Source organism: Apteryx rowi, unplaced genomic scaffold (genome assembly GCF_003343035.1).
Source record: "Apteryx rowi isolate R43461 unplaced genomic scaffold, aptRow1 scaffold_39, whole genome shotgun sequence".
In the NCBI taxonomy this organism is placed as follows: domain Eukaryota; kingdom Metazoa; phylum Chordata; class Aves; order Apterygiformes; family Apterygidae; genus Apteryx; species Apteryx rowi.
Window position 1 is genome coordinate 4,064,400 of NW_020450418.1, and position 21,473 is coordinate 4,085,872.

Below are 21,473 nucleotides of genomic sequence, written 5' to 3' on the forward strand. Positions count from 1 at the left end.
TGGGTTGAAATGCAGGCCTTCGGGGAGGGCTGCGGCGGGCTGCAAGGGGGCCGGTGTTTCAGCCCAAGCCTGAAGGACCTCCCAACGCCAGATTCAACGGAGCAACAACGCGGCTTTGCAGCTGCCTCCTCGTCCCCACCAGACAATTAGTTGTTGTTGGCGAGGACCTTTTAGGAACGTCATTGAGACAGAAAGGGAACAGCCTGGAGAGCCGTGGACTTTTAAACGCACGGGATGGAAAATACACGCCACTACTAAAACTTGAGAAAATCTGGAATGATCATTAAAAGGAATTAGGCTGGGAAGTAATTTATGACAAGAACACTCAAATCCTTTGTTATCTGCTCTTAACCATAATATGCTTCCTGAACACTGGGTACCTGAGAGAGTGTGTTAACACACACACAAAAAAAAAGAAGAAAAAAAAGAAGAAAAAATAACCATAGTAAAATTAACTCATTTTATCAGTCTGTGCTTTCTGCCACAGTTTCCTGACAGCATCTACAAGAGGCTGTAAAACTGATGAATTTGCATGGAAAAAGAAACCAGTGTAAGTAATTTGTGTAAAAGGTAACACGGACATGGACTGCTATAATTCAGACACCCTGCAGATAGCAGACTGCTGCAGTGTGAACAGTTATGGGTTAGAAAAATGACCACACTGCAGTCAGTCTGACTTGAATGGAAATCAATCATAAAGGTACTCTCTGCAGCATCCACTCCACAGTTTTCAGCAACTTCCTTGCCAAACAGAACTGTGCTCTGCAAACCCTTTGCTGATCAATTCCTCTGCACCCTCTGCCTACCAAAGCCTAACTTACACGTTAAGCATAAGTACTTTCCAAACGGGAACATTAAAAGGCAGGCACTAAATTAAAGCCCCGTGTCTTTCTGAGGCACAATGAATTTCCTAGCCACTGCAAGATTTATGAAACAGCTTTATTCCAAACAGATATGGAAGAAAACGCTGATATCCGGATTGTGCTTCTCTTCTTCTTTTCACTTCCCTCTGTTAATCATTCTCTCCCCAAATCCTGGACATTTTGGACAATTGGCCCCATGTGAAAATAAAACATAACTCCACCAAAGCAGCGGGGTAGGAACAGGGAACTGCTAGCAACGTGTAAGCTCACCGCAAGGTAGAAGGGGGTAATCAGAAAGTCATCGCAGCCCTTGCAGTAAATACAGAGGATGCTTTGTCTGCTACGGGCCGAAACACCTCGCCGCGCTCAAGAGCCTGTTTGGGTTCAAGAACTAAACCCACCTCTAACGTGCAACGACGGAGCCAGCAGCAGAGGTTAAAGGTGCCCGGAAGGCCCAGGGCAGCCGAGCATTTAAAAGCCCCACGGCACCTCTTGCACGCGGAGGACGACCCTGCTGCGGCCGACGCCAGGTCGCCGACCCTAGCGGCACCCGAAGCCACCTCGCGCGGGGCCGAGCCGCTCTGCCATCCCGCCTCCCCCGGGCTTGGGGGCTGCCTTTAGCAACAGTTTGCTAGCAGTCGCTCCGTCGGCACCATTTATTACTACAAAACCCAGCGAAGACGTTAATGATAAGCCCCGGCGGGCACTTCCAGTCCTGGCTGCAGTGACGTGCGCGCTCCGGCTCCGTCCTGCAACGCAGCGTGTCCCGAGAGCGCGCGGCCTCTCCTCGCCCAGCCCGGAGGCAGCTTAGCCCACTCCGGACGGCTGTTGGACCTGCTTTCGTGGTCCTGCCGGACCAGGACGCTGACGGGAAGCCACGGTGGCGCTCACCCTTATTCGCAGGCCGGGAAGGCGGCCCGCCGGCGCGGAGCCGCYGCTCGCCATGCTGCAGCCCGCTCAGCCTCCGGGCCAGCGACGTTAAAAACACGCTGTTCTCACGCCCAAGAAACGCTCTTCAGCAAAGCGACCTTCCGGCAGCTCAGGAACATCTGCCAGCCGGGAGAGGACGTCAGAAATCTCCGCTGCGAGTCAGAACAAGAGCTTCCACCTACGCGCCCGCACCGAGACGTCATCCGACCCGGCGCTCGGACCCGGCGGGGCAGCGAGGCGGCTCCGAGCACCCAGGACCCGTCTCCCCGCTAAACCTTGCCGCCGGCAGGGCCTCCGAGCAGACCCGCGGGCGCTGGGCTCCGCGCCGGGTCCGGCTGAGCCGGGAGGGCATCTCTGCTCCGCRCTGTGTCCGGCGGCTCAAACGGCGTCTCCCCTGCTGCTGCCCAGGCTACTCCCRCGGCTGCCAGCTCCTCAGCTCCTACGGTCACCCCAAATGCCAGGAAGAATAACGGAAAAAATTAACAAAACCCCTCTGACTTAACTCAGTGGGAATATTTATTTTGAAAAAATTATTGAATTAGAGCGCAGGAAACCCGCTAAATAAAACGAGCCAGGCTGGCATTTGTCATCCTTGGACTACGGCACTCTCTTTTAGTCATGCTAACACTTAGCGCCTCTTTTTTTTTCCATTTTTATGTATTTATTTTTACAAAGGGACTGGGGTATGACTAAGATCATTACATGTGTAACGCTGCAGCGAAGCGATAATGTGTTTAAGGTTAAATGGGAGAAACATGACATTTGACTAATAAACTTTTTCCTGTGTTGTGACTTCACAAACAAAGGGAAACGCGGCGCGTTGCTGGTGCCGGCAGGAAAGGGGATCCGGGTTTTTTGCCCGGCCTTTGTCTCCTGCATGCCGTACCGTCGGATTCAGAGAGGTTCTGCCGAATACCACAGATATGAAATGTGTGATGTTCATTTTAAAATTACAAGTACAGCCTGCTATTGACCATCTAATTATGCTGAGTTCCATTTATAAACATAGCTAACCACTAAGTTTATAGAGACTTTTTGTGCTGCTTTAATAGGATATTGATCGAGAGCAAGGTTTGAGTGGACTGCCATTGAATTGTGTAATGGCATACAAAAGGCAAGGTCACGGCAACTGTTCATTCTATGCCTGCAGTCTATTTTTTATTATAATCTTTTTTTTTTCTTCCTCTCGTACCCCAGCCCAGTGTGTTTTGGATAGCAGAGCTTTGCTAAGGAATACAGAGCGTCTTTTTAAATGTCAATTTTCATGCTGCTGACTTGAACTGCCTTCACTTCTGTAGTGCTTAGTATAGCAGAAAACGTCCAGGCTGCTGCTGCTGCTTAGGGAAAGCTGTTGCACCATATACCGGCCTTCACACGCGCGCTGTGCACCGGGGACGTCTGCGGGGCGGCAGCGCCCTGGCTGGGCTCCCTTGGCCCCGGCACCCTGCAGCCGCAGCCCGGTCCGGTCGGGGCAGAGCCGGCAGCTCCGACGCGCCTTGCCGGAGCGGCCCTGGYGCGGGAATCCCGCTGCAGCAGGCGTCCAGCCCGCGGTGGGGCTCGGAGGGCTTTGCTGCGATGTTGGTTGGAGTGTAGCTGGCCGCTTCGTCAAGAGGCACGAGGAAGCTGCGCTTCCTCCGTCGCGTCCACGCGCCCCGCTCGGAGCGGCGGCGCTTACTTTCACTTCCAGCATTTGTCCGTCTTTCTCCCGGCTTCGGCTCCCTGCCTTCAGCCGACCTGGGGCTGGTTTTAACCCTCCGCACTGAACGCCCCACGTCMTCTCCTCCTTCTGCAGCTGATCTTGCTCCACTGCCGCAAGCAGCAGCAAGGACCACGTCCGCCAGCACGGCAGCCCGGCAGCACGGCTCCGCGCGGCTGGGCTAAGGCACGCTGGCAGCCGCGTGCAGTAAATGCTCAAGCACTGCTAAAGCGCCCGCTAACCGCAGAGAGAGACCGCCTGCAAGTCCGACATCCGGCGTATCCAGCATCCGGGCTGTTGCAGGATCACCAGCTTTTCAAAATGCCTTTGCCACAAAATCACCTGTTATCTGTGGAAATAGCTTAACCATTTTAAAGGCAATTAGCCCAGCCATTTCTGTATAAGTACAGAAATCTGGTATGCAAGTGCAGGTAGGCTTGTGTGCTTGTGGTTTCACTGGATCATTAAAGGGATTAAAAATCACCCCACTTGCTCCGCACAGCTGCTCCCTCCAATAGCTAACAACATCCTCAAGGGTGGCATTTTCAGTCCAGGGTGCAGGCAGAATCCCCTTGTTTATCAGTACGAAGAATGATGTCACTTTGACAAATAACAGCACAAAACAAGTATGTTTGATTTGGCTCTAGCAAATGTTCATAAATCCTAAATCTTTCTTCACATCCTGGGCAGCACAGTTTATCCGGCTGCTTGAAGGTCCTCCAAGAGAGGAGATCTTCCCAGCAGCTCTCTACGCAAGAGTACACGGCGCAGACTCGAAGCTAACGGGGGAATAACGTTCTCCCTGCCGCTCTCTCGGCTCCGGCCGGCCACTGCCTCCCCGTCTCTGCCAAGTGAGGGCTCTCATGTAACAGGACTGCGTGCTAATGGCAGTGAGCAAGTCACCGCAGCCTCCTGCCTGCTGGCACCTCTTGCAGTCAGTAGTCTCCAGTGCCATGGAGGTGGCTGCACACAGTGAGTGCAATATTTTCCTAACAAGGCTGGACAGGGAGAAGGTTTTGCTCGGTCAACATCTGGCTGTTCAGTTCACAAAACCTGTGCATCTCCAATGGACCTACAGGATCCAAGACCCTCTGAAGTTCTCACCAGCCCTAACACACACTGGAAATACATTGCTTTCACACTGCTTTCACCATAGAGCAAAGAGCTTCTTTAGGGAGTAGTTAAAAAGTAGCTTCAGGCTTGACCAGCCATATCAATATACATCTCCCCAGTCCTGCTTCTGAGCCTTTTTTCTCAGCCCAGACCCCTCTACACATGGAAGAATGAAATCTCCATTATCCAAAGGGGTCTGCTCTGTACCTGGGGTGAACGGACACCACTGGGAAAGCAGCGCACATCCTTTGCCTGCTCATAATGTAAGAGAATTGGCAACATGATCTGCAATATCCACGTCAGACTGGGTGAAGAGTGAACTATCTATTTTTCAGATGAACATTTATGATCTACTTTCTCTATTTTAGTAGGCTCTGCAACATTCAGAAGCTGGGTAGCGTTTTGAAAGAAAATCCACAGCTATGGGACTGAAGAAAGCAGGTTTCTGTTACCAGAACAGCCTAGACTTGTTCAATAGCTCACAGAAACTGTGATGATTGGCACTGATGGATAAGATAGATAATGGTAATAGATGACCTTTTGCTTGATTAATTCATTCCCCAAATTTGCATGACTGAGACAACTGCCTATTACTTGAGACTCCTTGTCATGTGGACCTCTGAGAAGTTAACTAAATAAAGCTGGCACATAATTACTACCAACAATATCTAATAAGATTAATTTTAGATAACAGCAGCTAACCAAAGCCAGTTAAAATTGTGGGAAATCACATAGTTCTATCATCATATTATCGAAATCAAGCATGGAAAGAATGACAGTGGGCATACACAAAGATGACCTCTTTGTAAAGCAAACACAGAGCACACTCAGAAAGACACAGGAGACTAAACACGAGGCCCACTATGGACAGGCAAGTTTGTTGCTTCCCTAGCCTTGACTGCCTTTAAAGATGCAGTGGCTTGTTAGAAAGGAAAACAAGAGACTGGACTGAGGACACTTTGATTACTCAAGCTGCAGACTGCTGATAACTGCTGGTGATGCTGGATGATGGCTGTTCTTAAGCTGAGCTCCCCAGCACCAAAGCAACCCATGGACTGGCCTCAAATCAAGTCACAAGTATACCTAAACAACCCAGCAAGGGTTATATGGAAAAGGGTGCTCTTTAAAAGAAACCTTACACAGCAATTTAGGCAAGTATGCAGCAATTAATCTGTTGCTCTGTTATGCTAAATAATTCTTTGAATATTAGTATGCAAATTCATACTGACTTCACTGGGAATTTGTTGGTAGACTCTATGCTAACATATCCGACTGGGTAGCCACACCATGTCAGGCTGTGGACTTCTCAGGCCTCACAGAGTAAACAAGGTTATGGCTGGTCAGTACACGTCTGGGGCATCTCCAAGGAAAATCCAGGGTGCTATCAAGAGTAGCGTAGCTAATTCAGTCGCTGGCACTCTTCCCTCTGAGTCAGTTCTGAAGTGATATCCCGACATGCTTTGGGGACACTATTTTTGGTGGAGGTGCTGGCTTGCGGACAGGATATAAAACTGAGGTCTTGACCTCCCAGGATTATTAAAGAGCCCATGAAAAAGAGTGCACACCCCTTTGGCTGGAAAAGATAAAAGCTGAATCTTTTCATTTTGCCTACCAACATCTCCTTGCTTATTCCCGATGGAGGTAATGCCTGTCCTGCTCTTTCTGTGTGCAGCTGCCCTGCTCCTGAGAGGCGGCGCATTCCAACGGCGAGCAGAGGGATCGCCTCATACGCAGCGCACAGCGCGTTTGCAAAACGGGTTGAATGCTAGGATTTTTGGTAGACGACRTTTTTGTTTTGTTACAATAAAATATCATGGGAAATTAATAAGCACGAGACGTGATGCTCCTGAGGTCAATGCCACGCTCGCAGGAAGGCTGCGAAGGCTGTAAGTCATGAACCCGGGTATTTCTAGCAGCCCTGTGCTGTGCTCGCATGAAGCATGGCTGACAGAGTCCAGAGGCAGCTCTGATGTGTAGTGCTCCGACAGCGAAGATAAGATTGTGGTAAAGTGGGATGCCTTACAGAGGGGGAGGGAGAGCCCTTCGGGCTTCAAAAGCCTTACGGTCTCACACTGAAATAAAGTGACATAAGACGGGGATGTTCCGAGAGAGACGGAAATCTGGTTTTGTCCAACATGGCTGGAGGTATGCAGCGAGTTAGTGTACTACGGTAAAGTGAGTTAGTTGTCAAAGTCCCTTTTTAAGCACCTCAGCAAGTGAACTGATTTTTGAATGTGCCGAGCGCTCAGCAGCTCCTCTCGACTTCTAAGTCCTCTTGACTTTGCTCTTCTAGCAAAACTCCCACCAGTTTTCAGCTGGGGAGCAATGTCTGCCTCAGACTTGTTCTCTCTCTGTCTCACTCCCCTGCGCATGTGTGTCTGACGACCACGTATCTCCCACACTGTGCTTTTCTTGTGGGCATCCTATTTTTCAATAGAAAGCTAGTTTACTAGTTTGACAGATGTGCAAGTCTTTGTGAAAGACGAAACAGAAAAAACCTTATAGAAACTCTGTACTGAGACTCAAAAACACATTCTCTGCTGGGGCTGTGCCAGTTAAGTACCACCCCCAGAAGGACTTAAACTGGATGCGCGGAGCCAACATACAAATATTCATCCTTCTAGGAGCAGAGCCCTTTTTGTCACTGGCTGTACTAAACAGTCCTGGGCGCACGCCCTAAGGGTTTAAAGGGAAGTGTAGTTGAGTGATTTAACCATAGCAGCGCTAATTAGTGAGAACGTAATGTTACTGCATAGCTCTACACTAGCTGCAGAAAAGCTCCACCAAGGACTAGTCCTAAGGCCCTAGTTTAGCAGTAGTCTCTCTACAAGAACCTGCCCATACTCTCTCCTTGGGCTATCTGGATTATGTCATAGCAAAACACAATCAATGCACCTTTGATCAATGGAACAGGGTGGTGACAGGTGCTCTTAATTCACTGTTGTTAGTGAGTATTGACAAGCCTGTAATGATCATGCTGCAGTGTGTCATTCATGCTGGGGGCATTAGCATTCTTTAAAGGTCAAAAACCAAATCCTTCTGAAAGACAGAATTCCGTACAGTTGAGGGAAACTGCAGGCCTTGCAAAGCTGTGCCTTTGAGTAAGGGAGATTATCAGAGCTGAAGTTGGTAGAGCTGCTGGCATAATTTACAAGTTCATCAGTTTGCAGGTGTGCAAACCCATGTATGCATTGGCATGGAGGAACGCGATGCACAAAACTGGCATAAGAAGAATTCCTACCTCATGTGCACACGTGGTGTCATTTCTAGAGGTCTGGCTGAAATACAGCCCTTGGACCCTGCAAGGGATCCACCTGCAAGCTGATCTGTACAGGCATATTGCTGCACTTACACAGAGTCTGCCCATTTTCAGCTGAGTACCACACTGGCTTATCCACTTCCACATGCAAGTTTGCAGGATTATAACTTTTTTTTTAAATATTATACTATTTTTCTTCCACGTTAACAGATGTGGCAAATAAACACTGTCCATTGGAGGGAAGCAGGGAGAAGAGACACTCAATTTTCAAGACATTGTTTCTGAATTGGGGAAGGGGCATGATCAGAATCAAAGAAAAAAACTCGGGATTGCAGAAACCACATAAACCAAACACAAAATGATACTTACTTTGTGAGACTCTTACTAGCTCAGTCACACTGAAAACACCTGATGTGACAAAACTGTCCTGGAAGCCCAAATGTCCTACAAAACAAACAGAGTGAGAGAACTGCGATTAGCTTTAAGCATGTAATGACAGTATTCTCAAATACTTTAGTTTCATTTAGATTTAAAATGTGACATCTAATTTCCCACTTAGCACTAATTATTGTTTATGTAGGTGGGTAACTAGTCATACAGCTATGTAGGCTGCTTTGTGGTTTCTATCTAGAGGTTAGGAAAGCTAACATGACACATCAGCAGGGAGATTTTTACATGTTAAAGCATCTCAACAGGAAATCTGAAACAAAAGAGGACTATTTTAATAAACGGTTACCTTGGATGACCCCTAATGACTTCACAATTGAAATGAAAATACTGTACCTAGGAAACACACAGGACAGCTAAGTTCCATAATCGTTTTAAACATTATTCTCTAAAGAAACATCTGATCAGGATTATCTACCCATTCATTCAAACAAAACAAGATTTAAAGATGTACTCTTCATTTTCTAAGGTTACACTAGGGAAATCTTAAAATAGCAGCTGGTTAAAAAAAAACTACTTTAAAATGAATTCCTTTCCCATAGAAAAAAAATATCTAACATTTAAAACAAGCTTTGGAAAAGAAAAATAAATCTCTGCGTAAGGAAAGTACTGAATTTGAGCTCTGGAATGTCTTTAGGATGCAGGGCGTAGCTCCCATGCCCGCCTCCTTTGTGCAAGCAATGCCTCTACGCTCCGTATCAAAATGTTATTACACTTTACATAACAGTATTTTCCTTCTTCTCTGAAAACATGTCTACCACCAAATGTTCATTTAATTTTCACGGGTATGATCAATTACAAAAGGAGCAGCTTTCAGGCTGCAACCCCGGAGCAGAGCGCGGGGCGGGCTACGGCGGTTCACGCGGGACGTCGGACATCGCCGGGCTTCGGTTGGAGGTCTGCAGTGAGCAGGCCAGACCGACCTCCTGCTTTCGAAACCAGGGTCAAAGGAGAAATCCCAGGGTAAAGAGATTACTCAAAGAACTGCAAAGTCCCACTCGTCCGCAGGATAAGTGGCGTACCTTTGAGGGATGTCCTGCTTAGAGTCACTGACCGCACGCATACGGTACCGAACGGTTCGTGGGGGCACCATCGGCTCTGCAGGTAGCTGCCAGATTCGGCACCATCTCCCCGCCGTCAGCGCAGCCTCTCACAGCCCACGCTCACCCTGGCAGGGCCCGAGCACCTTCCCCAAGCGAACCGAGCCGTACGGCTAATGCGAGCCGCGCGTTTGTTCTCTTGCTTTTCTTTTGGGGCTGTTTCGAAAGAAACGTATCCCGTTGCTATTTCCGCTCGCAGCGTGCAAAGTGAAACAAGTGCATCTCGCGTTCAGAACTACAGACGGGCGCGTTGCAGAAGAAAGAGAGAAAGAAAGAAGAAAGGACGTGTGGGAGAAAGGTCCGGGCGAGGGCCGGAGAGAGGTCAGCGGCTCGTCTCCAGCCAAGGCCGCAGCAATTCTCCTTCCCGCACAGAGGAACTTCGCCGTTCCTGGGAAGATCCTCTGGTGCCAGATGAACGCGGTTGCTAAGCTAACAGACTCGAGTCAAGTTTCTGCATCAGGCATGTTTTTATACTTCAGCAATAATGATGAGTTTTCAAATTGTGTATATGTATATCTTTGGGCATCCTTGTGTATGTGTGTATACATATGTATTATGTACACAAACATATAAATATACACAAATCTGTCATGCTCCAGCTGTAGATAAATGTACTATAAAATATTGAAATTGATGCTGAAATTCAACACAAACAAATTCTTCAATCTGCAAACAAGGTTTTTATTTACATCAAGAGAATAAATTTTTCTCTACTTCAAATGAAAAAATGTTCTTACAAGTCTTTATTTTCCCTTATTTTCAACTTAGAAATAGCTCTCAGATAATTGCAAATGGTTTTGCCTGGTATGTTTTGTATTTCACCGTAATAAAGGTGATGACTACGCCATTCCGCTTTTTAGAAATGGTTGTTGGCCATACACAATGTTTGTTCACCGACAATTTCCCAAGTATTTTTAATATGAAGATCTACTTTTCATATGCTGCAGCAGACCTGCCTATTGAATTAAATGATCTGTGAATTAAAAATAATTCTCTTAGGTCTTCACTGAAACCACTCATGTGCCTAAAATTAAGCATATGCTTAAGTGCCTTGCTGGATCAGGGCCAGGATGCTTAATGCTCTGCAGTTTTGAGCCCTTTGTGGGGAAGCCAGTCTATGCTATATAAATTCTCATACTGTGCTCATCCCGATCGTATCTGAGCAACTTCCAGAAGTGCATTCAGCAATACTATGACCATCTGTCACGTGTTGTTTTTTCACAGCGCACCATATTGGCTCTGCTCTGGTGTCCACTTCCACCTGCATTGCTCAAACAGGTTCCCATCACACTAAGACTGAAGGTGAAACTTAAATGCGTAAGTAAAAAACAAACCACAGTTAAGGTAAAACATTTGGCTGACTCTTTAAGGGAAAGTCTGGAGCCCTTTGTAATCATACAACAAAAACACGGTTGTAGTATGGCTAACCACGCTACCTTAATCGAGCAAACACAGGTAACGAGCAACAAAAATGCAATAGCACAGGTTTCAATGCATTCTAGCTCGCGGGGTCCCAGAGCGCATGAGGGAACTTGGTTAAGCTAAGCTTGGGCCTGCTAACTTGATTACTCATAAAATTGTATTTTGCCGGGTGTGCCTGAAACGTCCACTTATTTATGTAGGAACATTTTGTATGTGTGATCATGTAACAGTAATCATTAAACAACAGCACACAACGAGAGCGATTAGATTTTCATCTTTCTTTAGTGAAAATAAACATTTCACAAATGAAAGGCAAATTTCACAATTCGCCATTTTGTTATTTGCTTAGAAACATTAGGAAATCAGGGACTAATCTTGCCAATCATTAATAACATCTTGATACTCACAGAAGGGATGCCCTTGGCTAGGAGGTGTGGGCTGAACTCATTTCCCCGTGTGGCTGCTATGCCAATTCTCAGTTCAGTGGAACTCCATAAAAGTTTAGATTTGCCTGTATGGCTCAGATTGCACAATTAGGGCCTAAGACTGTAGTTTTTGCTTCCAAACAGTGATAATAATGCAACAAGAAAATGGCAGAAACTGGATAAAGAAACCAAAGAAGTAAAAGAAGAATGCCTGGGAAGTAGCGTGATTGACAAAAGATGTAAAAGCAAACATTTTGTGCCTATTAACAAAGGCCAGAATGCAAAAATTGTATCAATTTGGCTGTTCCGCTTAATTCTGAATGAGAAAAAAATAGGTAAAGTTAAGCAATTACATATGCAGATGTTAGCAGTAAAGAGATCCTTTACTGAAAAGATGATTAAACATCTTGAAAGCTTGCAAGATTTACTTTTCATACAGCACTTTACTGAAATAGGTGCACTGTGATACTTTTGTTAAATATCCCAAAGATAGGACATTGAAATTGCTGGATGCAATCCGGTTATCTCTACAGTTTCATGCTATCGTCACATTTTGGTAGTAAAGCAGGTGTTCAAAATGAGGATTAGAGAATTCTTACTTTATAAAAACTAACAAAGCTCATTCACTGAAATTCTGGGCATAAATTAAGACACCTGGATACCGAGGCAGGCCCTGACTCAGCAAAGCAGTTGGAGCACATGCTTAATTTTAATCACATGCTTGTCTAAAGCACATGCTTATTTGCTCTGCCAAACAGAGATGGGCTGAGAAGGTTTAAGCAGGTACTTATATGTTTTGCTGAATCATTGCTTTCAACCCAAATCTAAGTCCAGCTAAGTCCTTAAGAGTTATGTCATTACACAAGGCCTCACTTGAGCTGGACTCATAAGGATGAACATTTTTTCCCCCAAGGGGAAAAAGGAGGCTAATAAGCCCAAATTGAATGAAGCACATGAGGATGCTAACTAATAAATGATATACCATTACCCCATCACGCATTTGGTGTAGTGTAGAAACGATATACAATGCTCTCATAACAAGTACCGCATGAAAAACATCTTGCCATAACTTGATGACTGCTTTAATTGCGGAGAAATTTCATAACGCAAATTACATATTCTTCTTCTTGATGCCAGTAAAGAAGAAGCAAGAAAAAAAGCCTTGAATTTCTGGAGCCTAATTCTGATCTCACGGAAGTTTTAAGCAAGTCTTTCTACACTGACCAAATAGAATTTCTCCTGATTTCCTCCTAATTTACTCTGGCAGAGGAGAAATCAGGATTAGGGCTTCTTGTCTAATGCCATTTGTTTTGAATTATTAGGCAAACATTCCTATTTCAATGAGTAAACGTGTACAAAGGCAACTAACCTTCGTCCTAAAATCTAGTTTACAGGGAGAGTATTGTCTGCTTTCCCAATTAATGCTGAAAAAGGAGTCTCAGATGTTGATCTACCAATCAAGAGCTTGTGTTGTAGCTTGAGAAAATCATGACTGATGCAATTACTTTTATGTAGAAAGTCTGAATATGGTCTATAGGTTAAAGTTCATTGGGTTATTGTTCCTTAATTGAATATCAGAAGATGTTTTCAGGGTGCTCAAGGTATTATTGTTATTTAATTAGCAGGTTTACTTATGTAATCCAACATGATTATTTTTCTTATAAAATAGTTAGATGGCAGCATAAATATATGAGGTATTTTCTAAACAGAGACACAATTGGTTTCCTGAAATTCAAACTTAAATAATAATGGGGAAGAGTTAATCCTTTGAAGATGAAAAAGTCCAAATCCAGTTATTTCTCTTCCACTACAGTCTGAATGACAATGTATTAAGCTTTAGAGAACAGCTTTTTGGGAGACTTTCATTTTTTTACAGTATTTTGAAAGGACACGACAGGTCCGCAAGACTAGCCCTGAGACCATTTCTAAAGCCTTTTTCATGTCCAGCACCTCACTATACATAGCCATCTTAAAATCTTAAAATAGTAATAATCAATTAGGGTCTCAAGCTTATTATCTTAACCAAATGCCTGATTAAAAACAAAAGCCCTCTTTACTCAAAGTGCAGCTTGATTCCTCTTGGTTTTATCCTCTATCTAGATAATCCCATGCTTCACAAACAATGTGGAGCAATAATATTGATTAGGAAATTAATGTCCGTATCACCGAGCACATGCAGGCCTGGAGAGGGAGGAGGTTACCGGGGGGAACCCGGATCACCCTGAGGACCCCCTGAAGATGAGTTTTTCCATGGCTGCGCGGCATTAGGAGTGTGGGAGCGACAGAGTTAGTCCGAATGTGCATTCTCCAGAAAAAAGAAAAAGACAGAATACGCGTGCTTCAACCAAGACCTTTGTAATTTATGCTCTGCTTAATTGGAAGAGGAGTTCATTAAGCCTGGGCTGACCCAACCATTGCAGCCCCAGGGACTGCGTTGCCTTCCAAAAACCACATCCCTGCGCATGGATGTGGTAACCGGGCCCGGGCGAGCACGGAGGAAGACGCAAGCCTCGGCTCCTGCGGGCAGGCTGGCACGGCGGTCGCGCGCCGCCGCACACGCGGGGAGCGAGGCGCATCCCGCTTTTCCTGCGGGGCGACCGGGAGAAGCGCCCCAAGGCTGGGAGCAGCCCGGGGCTTCCCGCTCCCCCAGGCTAACGGCTCCCGGGGCACCAGCGCTGGAGTTCTCCCAACGGTATTTGGTCACTCTCCCACTTTGGAAATACATCCGCAGTGACAAACTTTCCAAGCTTCCTGCACAGGAATCTGCCAAACCTAAATCCAATTTACATTAAATGAGGAAATATGCTGCCTTCATTTTTTTTTCAAATGTAGCGATTGAAGGGACTATTTATCCCAGGCTGCAATATCTACCCAGCCTGCAGTACTCTATCCAAGTGAATGTCTTCTCCAGTTAAGTCAAGTAAGGAGATAGCACAAGGGATCCGTATGCAGGCCACAGGCTCCCTTAACATTACGCGTATCTGTAATGAAATCTGCATTTACCTGCAGACCCCAACTATAGACCCCCAGAGCTGTCGCAGTGGCCTCATTTTCTTTTCCTTTGTACGAAATGCGTTCCTCAGATTTGTACAGGATAAACCTTTAATGGTAAATTATACCACATTTTTAATTCATGGACTCTTTATAGAAGCGTTTAAGCAAGGTATTATACATTAATGTTGATACAGAAATCTCTCTTTGCCTGACGAATGCTCCCACTTCTGTTTTGGCTTGTTATTTCCAATTTAATTTTAATGCCACAGCAATAGCGCACCTTAGACAAATTACACGTTTTCTTAGGAGCTGAAGGCTGGGCTACAGGTCACATACGCTGCTGTTCCTTGACGCTTGCCTACCTGGCTTTAGCAGCGAGTTTTTAAGAAGCCCCAGCACACCCTTTGTGGCCTATAACAGAATGAATTAGACCGTCCAGGGCATGTCGTGTCAGCACAATAGAGGAACACTTTTAAGACTTTAAAGTCATGTAATACAATTCTAGGCTGGATCTTTCTTGTTAAAAAAAAGCCGAATGGGAGTGATTGAAAGAGAAAAGGGCCAATATTTGACAACAGAAATCAGCATAACCTCCTAACAGCGGCAGTCATGGATGACTGCCCTTTGACCCGGGGAGATTATGTGGGATTTCAATGACAACAGCTGGAAGTGAGCATGGGAGAATAGCGAACACAGATCGGAGGTCTGCTACAAAAGGCGGCACAATCCCTGCCCAGATCCCAGTGTTGATTAGAAATTGTTTCCTGGTCCTGGCTTAATAGAGTGTGATAATGAAAGTTTTGTTAACCCTTCACAACATGCAAAATCATTGGTAAGTTATTTGCCTTTTTTTTTTTTTTTTTAGGTAAAAGTGGCCAGTATCTAGCGGGCAGTAACATTATGAAATGCTGCTTCCGTTCCTAGACGCATTTCTGCTAGATGTGCTCAAGCTCCGCACAGTTGCCGTACGGCCTGCGTTCTCGCAGCGGTCATTGGGAAACAAGACCTCAGCGCACTGGGAGAAGGATCAGAGAAAGGACCCTCATGCTTCGCTAGGGAAAGCATCCGGCCCGTGACGACGGGCCTTGCCCAAAGGGGAATCAGAACAGAAACACGCACCTAACGTCTTACTCCATGTAGCCTTTCATATTCATGGCATTTCAAAACGTCTGATAATAACAACGCCTAATGATTACTTCACTAAGCGTCATATTGAGCTTCAGAGCCTGGGTTCCAAATTAAAAAGCACGGACCAGAGCAAATGCGGTATCAGACCAGCTGTGTCTGCAACAGCCTGATCCTGCACGGATCCACGGTGGCTTCAGCTCTCAGGAGATACAGCTCATTTTATACTTAAGTACAGAGATAGCAAAATTAATGGCAACTTATTACTGTTAATGAACCGATTATGGATTGGAATCAATCATGTCAAGTACTGTCCAAGCAGAGGACACACGGATTGTTCCTTTCCCATGAAGATGAAGGTCTTCTTGCAACACTGAAAGCCCTTCAAGTTCAGTTTTAAGGACCTCTAGAAGCTTGTGCAATGGAGACCATTACAGGCTCCTACAAGGCTAGCATGGTTTTTCACTTTTGATGACTCCTAACATTGCAGAGTACTTTTCAGTACTGATTTAGGTGGGAAAACAATAAAATAAAATTCTTCCATACAAAATAAAAATTAAGAATCTTCCTCTCTACTATATGCACATTTCAATAAACACATTAGTTGCATTAATATCATTTAGGACCCTATGGCTTGAGAAACAACAGATGTCTTAAATTAACATATTTCTGTTTCAGGTCTTCAATCCAAAAAGAAAATATTAAAGAAAATAAGAAATATCATTATAAATGGTCATACTCATTTGGCAGCTTATAAAATGATGTGTTCCTCAAAACCCTTTCTAAGTAAGTGTGACAAAATCTATACTGGGATAATCATTCTGCAATATTTATGGCATCTAACAATAGAAAGAGTAATAAAAAGAAAAGCCTCCCTCCCTGAAAATAATAATATGCAGTTATTTATCTTCATTTTTTTTTATCATCAACTCTGGTTCCAAGAGCAACGACAGCTGTGATCTCCAAGGTCTGCAGTGATATTGCAAGTTCAGCTTCGTCGTTCTAGGAACGACTCCGCGTCCAAGCGAGCGCAGAGAAACTGCCGGTTACCCTGAGCAGACCCGGCTTCTCGAGGACGCTGATGGCACGTGCCACCGCAGCGCTCGCCGGGTCGCTAGCCGTGGGGCTTTCGCCCACCCTCTTGCCCACGTAGGTGCAGTGAGAAGTGTGGGCGCTGGGCAGGGAGGCACGAGAAGGAAGTTGCTGCTGGCTCCGCTCTTTTTCCCCTGTAAGGCCTTCTCTAAACGTAAGCCCCAGTGTCATGAGATAGGCATCACATTAACCCCAGGACCTCTGCAAAGAGTTGAAAATACTCCCCAAAAAGAGAAGAGATGTGATGATAACTTGTTTTCAGCTGCGCATTTGGTGTCAGCATCACGTTTCTGGTACGGTCTGAAAACAGCGGTTTCTACGAATAGCGTCTCTGAGGCAGACCACACACTCTGCTAACTGTCCTTTCTCCTTAGTCTTACCCCTATCACATATCAACTGAAATCTTGCCCCCCAGATTTTGTCCACTGACTTCTGGGAAGCGGCTGGCGGAAGGGAGGGCTTGTGGGACACCGTGGTGGGAACGCTTGCCGTAAGCACGACGCGCAGCCACGCTTTGGTCTTTCGCACCGACAGAGTGTGCCTCAGCACGCAAAGAGTTCACTTGGTTTCACACCAGTCCGAATTAGCATTTAGCCTATAATATTAATCTCATAAATATTCCTGTCGATACTGTGTATACAACATTGGTGTGAAAATAAATGTAAAGATATTTAAAAACTGGTCTGGAATACTTAGGCATTCAGACTAATCACGGACTGAAATAAGCACATTTGTTTCAAATCCTGTTTATAGCACTGCAGCCCCTCCCTCCTTTAAATCTTCCTCTTAACCATAGTGATGTTTATTGAATACCTGTCATTTCTCCAGCAGCATGTGCCAACAGCGGCTCACCAGTGCCAGGTTGCATGAAAACCCTTCTGTCTCCTATTCTCCAAGGGGCTCCCTTAGATCAACTACTCACCATACCCAATACACTGAAACCCATAAATTTGCAGATACTGCAGTCAAAATTCTTAACAGGAAAGTGCACCCATTTTGCCCAGCGTAGCATACTGAAATATCACATGGTGAGAAGCATTTCTCACCATGTGTAAACTGTCAATTTGATTTGAAATTAAAATTTTTGATTAACATGAGCATTTCTGAGCCTCCCGCTGGCAGCAGCCCTATTGCTGAAAAGTGACATGATTTGTGACACACATGCTGTACAGAAGCCCCATGCCAGCAATTGTTAAACCCATTTTCATTCTGCTTTAATATGGTATGACACTCAGGAAAATAATTTTAATATTTAGGAGAAAGAGGGTAAGGGCTTAAGGGGTGAAGTCCTTTATGGGTGTAAAGCAGGATTAGAGCAGCACAACAAACAGCGTGGAGGTCTACACGTCTCACAAGTCATGTCCCTTTTCAGCAGTTGGGACCATCTGCAGGAGGCTAAGAAAGGTCCGTAGTAAAGCACAAAGCCTTCTTTTAAATCCAGTTGATATTTCAAACACAGCGTGAGGTACTTTCCACCTATGAATGCTGAGATGCTTGTGCACGGGGAAACGCTTGCAACTTCAGTAATTAAGCACTTTTTTTACGGGAGATAGGATTCTGTAGCTTCCACGGTGGCCTCTTATTTTCCCATGCTCATCATGTTCACCAGTGATATCAGTGCTAACTGGAGACGCTAGCATTTACATGACGACTTACTTGTGAAAAAAGAAAATTTTGTGACCATTAAGACTTTTAAGCCCCGGATTCTACTTCTTTGTAATCTGGCAGTAGGAAGATTTTTGGTTAGTTTAAACCGCTACCAAGCGAACGCAAGAAGTGGGACACTTGCGGCGACAGTTTTTGAGGCAGTGATATACTTATGCAAATGACAACAGTTCAATGGGGATTTTTACAAACGTAAGCCTGTGTCACTGTTGCAAGCTGCTGACTCAACTGTGTCACCTGCGTATTTCTCAGAGTGGATAATTTTTTTTCCAGTAACATCATGTTCTGAGGAAGTTTATCATGAAACAAGTATCAAGAACAGTCATTCTGAGCAGCAGAGCAGCTTTGATAAGTGTTGACACGCATTTGACTTTTCTCTTAGCTCCTAACACTATTCATCACATTAAACACTCAGCTCTGCTGGACTGTCTGTTCCTAGTAAACACAGGGCAGCTTCTAATTGCTATAAAAAGACACTAAGGGGGAAAAAAAGTAGTATTTTAAAAATAATTTTAGACAGTGGAATGAAATACCAGGATGATTCAGATGCCCTGGAAGTGTTCAGGCCTGAACATAAAGCTGTGGGCTCATTTATGTTCATAACAAAGCTCAAGAATTCAATCTGCATGAAAAACAGTGATCTCAATAAAGCCGTGATATATAGTCGCTGTAAGCACGCAGGTTCTTTAAAATCAGTCTTAAGTTTAAACAAGCGCCGTGTGTAAATATCCCGTTTTAATTAGTATATCGCCAAGGAATTATAGAACTAGACTCGGCGATGCTGTAATTATTTTGGGCTCTATGAAAACCCTCCCGTGGTGGGTGGCAGCTAACTGTGCTCTCCAAGGTCACTCCGCAGGCTGGCCAGGAGCTGAGCCGAGGGGGCTCGAAGCCCTGCAGACACACACAATTCGGGGACTATAAAAAGAGGTGCTAGCTTGTTTGTTTTTTTCTTTAAATTACACATTAGTTACACGAGTAGTCGACTTATTTACGGTATGTGGCAGAGCGCTCTGGAAAAAGCCCGTGCGCAGAAGGAGTCAGCGGAGCCGGGGTCGGGCGAGGAGGCAGGTTTCCTGCCGCCGGCCCTTTGGGCGACACGGACACAAATCCCGGTGACCTCCGCAGCTATTTCCTTTCCTTCTCCCTTCCTGGCACCCCTCGCTCCTCGCACCGGCGCGCTCGGGAAAGAATGCGGCCAGACACCACGATAATGGGAGTTGTAGAAATATCCACAGAAGATTAGATAGTGCAAACGGGCCTCGAAAAGAAGGATGCTGGGCTCGGAAGCCGAGCCGCAGGGTCAGCCCGCTCCACCCTTCCGTGCGGGCTTTCCTCTCCCTTCGGGATCGCTCGTTACACCGCGTGTGCTGACGACACGCATAAGCAAGCTTTCATTCACAATCAAATCTGCACATCACACCGCGCTCTTCACCTATTCTTCTTCCCGTTACCTCCCTCAGAGTCGTCTCTCCTGAAGGCTCTTACTTCCGTATTCTTTGCCCAGAGCAGTCATTTCTTAATTCTGATAACTTTTATTCCGAAGTAGACTGACTCCCGCTAGGTTTATATGTTAGTTATCTTCATGGCTGAGGAGGGAAAAACCTTTCCAATAGTCACAGTGCAACGACACACACGACCCCTAAATTTGTAAGGCAAAAATATAAGGCTGAAATCAGAAACAGGACTCAAAAATCCTATCCCAAATAGGGCTTAATCTCAAACAGGAACAAGTCCTGTGGATTTGAGGAAGTCTGCTGGGTTGGTCCATAGTGTCCAGGTTGCGTACAACACCTGTCCCTGACTGTCCCCATTACTGGGCTCATGAAGTTCTCTCAGGGCTGCCCTGAGAGAGCCCTACGTGGATGAACCTCGGGAGTTTTGGGATCTTGCAACATCCTAAAATGCACGCACACACTCAGCCTAGATAATCTGCAATTTGGGATATTCTGTTAACCCATATGTCTCAGAGCCATGCAGCATGGCTGGCACAACCTCAAAGCTGCCCACCTGGGTTACCACTTGAGGAACCTCAACAGATTAGGCAGAATCTACCACTCTCCCATTTACAATATGATGCCACGGTCAAGGATGCAACACAGAGCCAAGAAGACTTCAAGAAGGCCCTCCTTTCTGTAGGGGTACAGCACAAATTTTGGATGAGCCCCTCCAGGGGGAGATCCAGGCTCTCCTGTCTCACAGCCAGGTCTCTACCTCCTCTGAGTACCAAGGAAGCCCCACAGACTGATTCAACGGAGTTCCCAAGAACTGGCGCCCTTGGGGCTAGGTAGGCAACTACGCTTACAGACAGAGGTGGATAACGAAACCCACAAAGTATTAGTGAGGAACTCCCCCAACCAAGTCCCAAAGTGGCAGCTTAAATCCAGAGGCTGGAGAAACCGCTGGATGTGGAGACCAGCAGCAGAGCTCTGCAGGATGACCGACACTCTCCTTCTGCGTTTTATTCTGAGTTTGTGTTTTGTAGGGCAGGATGCCCTGTCTACATTCCTTTACAGACTAAGAATGGACATTTATTAACAAGTTCTTGGGCGGACAGCCCAAAGCTCTAGACTCCTGGCCTGGAACCGAACGACAGAGAGGGCCAGTGACCCCCATTTGTGTTTACTGTACTTCCACAGACACATGCTGGTGTGATAGGGGCATTCGCTTTCTCAGGTTCAGGCCAAGGTCAGGCTAGAACATGGACCAAATTTATTTTCTCTGTCTCTCTGCATAATCTGCCTCCGTCTGTAGCCCAAATAGGGCCTCTGAGTTTGCTAATTCTGAGTGTATTTGGAGGGATTCAGGATTAACAAAGTAAACAGAAGGCGTGGGGAGGGACTGTCTCAGTCCATATCTAATTTCATGTGTTCTCCAGCAGGAAAGTTGGGCCTTTCCAAATGCCACCATCCTGGGAAGGGCTTCTTGCATCTCACCGGCAAAAGGAAGCTATAAATCATATTTATGGGAGAGAATGCCCCACGGTCGCAGCCCAAGCGCTGCAAGCACCACGGGGAGCGTTGGAGAAACCGTGTGTGTGTTTGCAGCGGACACGTGGAAGGGGTGCGCAGGCCTCCACGTGGGCTCCACATTTGTCCCCTCCGCAGCAGCGCAGTGCAGTCTGATATCTGAATGCGTGCCTTGGGGGGGGCGGGGGGGAAGGAAAAGGAAAGAGACAGCCAGACTCTGGCTCACCGCCACTGTGACAGCCTTCGAGTATGTTCTAGCAGTACTGTACATGTAAACTATGAGACTTTCTACTGGTACTGATTTTACAAGAAAGGCAGACCTTTTGCTGATGAGTGGCAGGCAGAAGCAATGAAAATGGGAGAGGAATCCACT

At 45.9% G+C, this 21,473-nt stretch overlaps 1 protein-coding gene across 6 annotated transcripts in view; it reads right to left on the reverse strand.

Annotated features, from left to right (window-relative positions):
- NFIA (nuclear factor I A) overlaps positions 1-21,473 on the reverse strand; it is a 247,455-nt gene that overhangs the window by 70,757 nt on the left and 155,225 nt on the right. For all 6 annotated transcript variants that reach the window (XM_026074471.1, XM_026074470.1, XM_026074472.1 and 3 more), the window contains exon 4: positions 8,231-8,305. In XM_026074471.1, the coding sequence (XP_025930256.1) occupies positions 8,231-8,305 (75 nt within the window). The remainder of the gene's footprint in view (positions 1-8,230; positions 8,306-21,473) is intronic.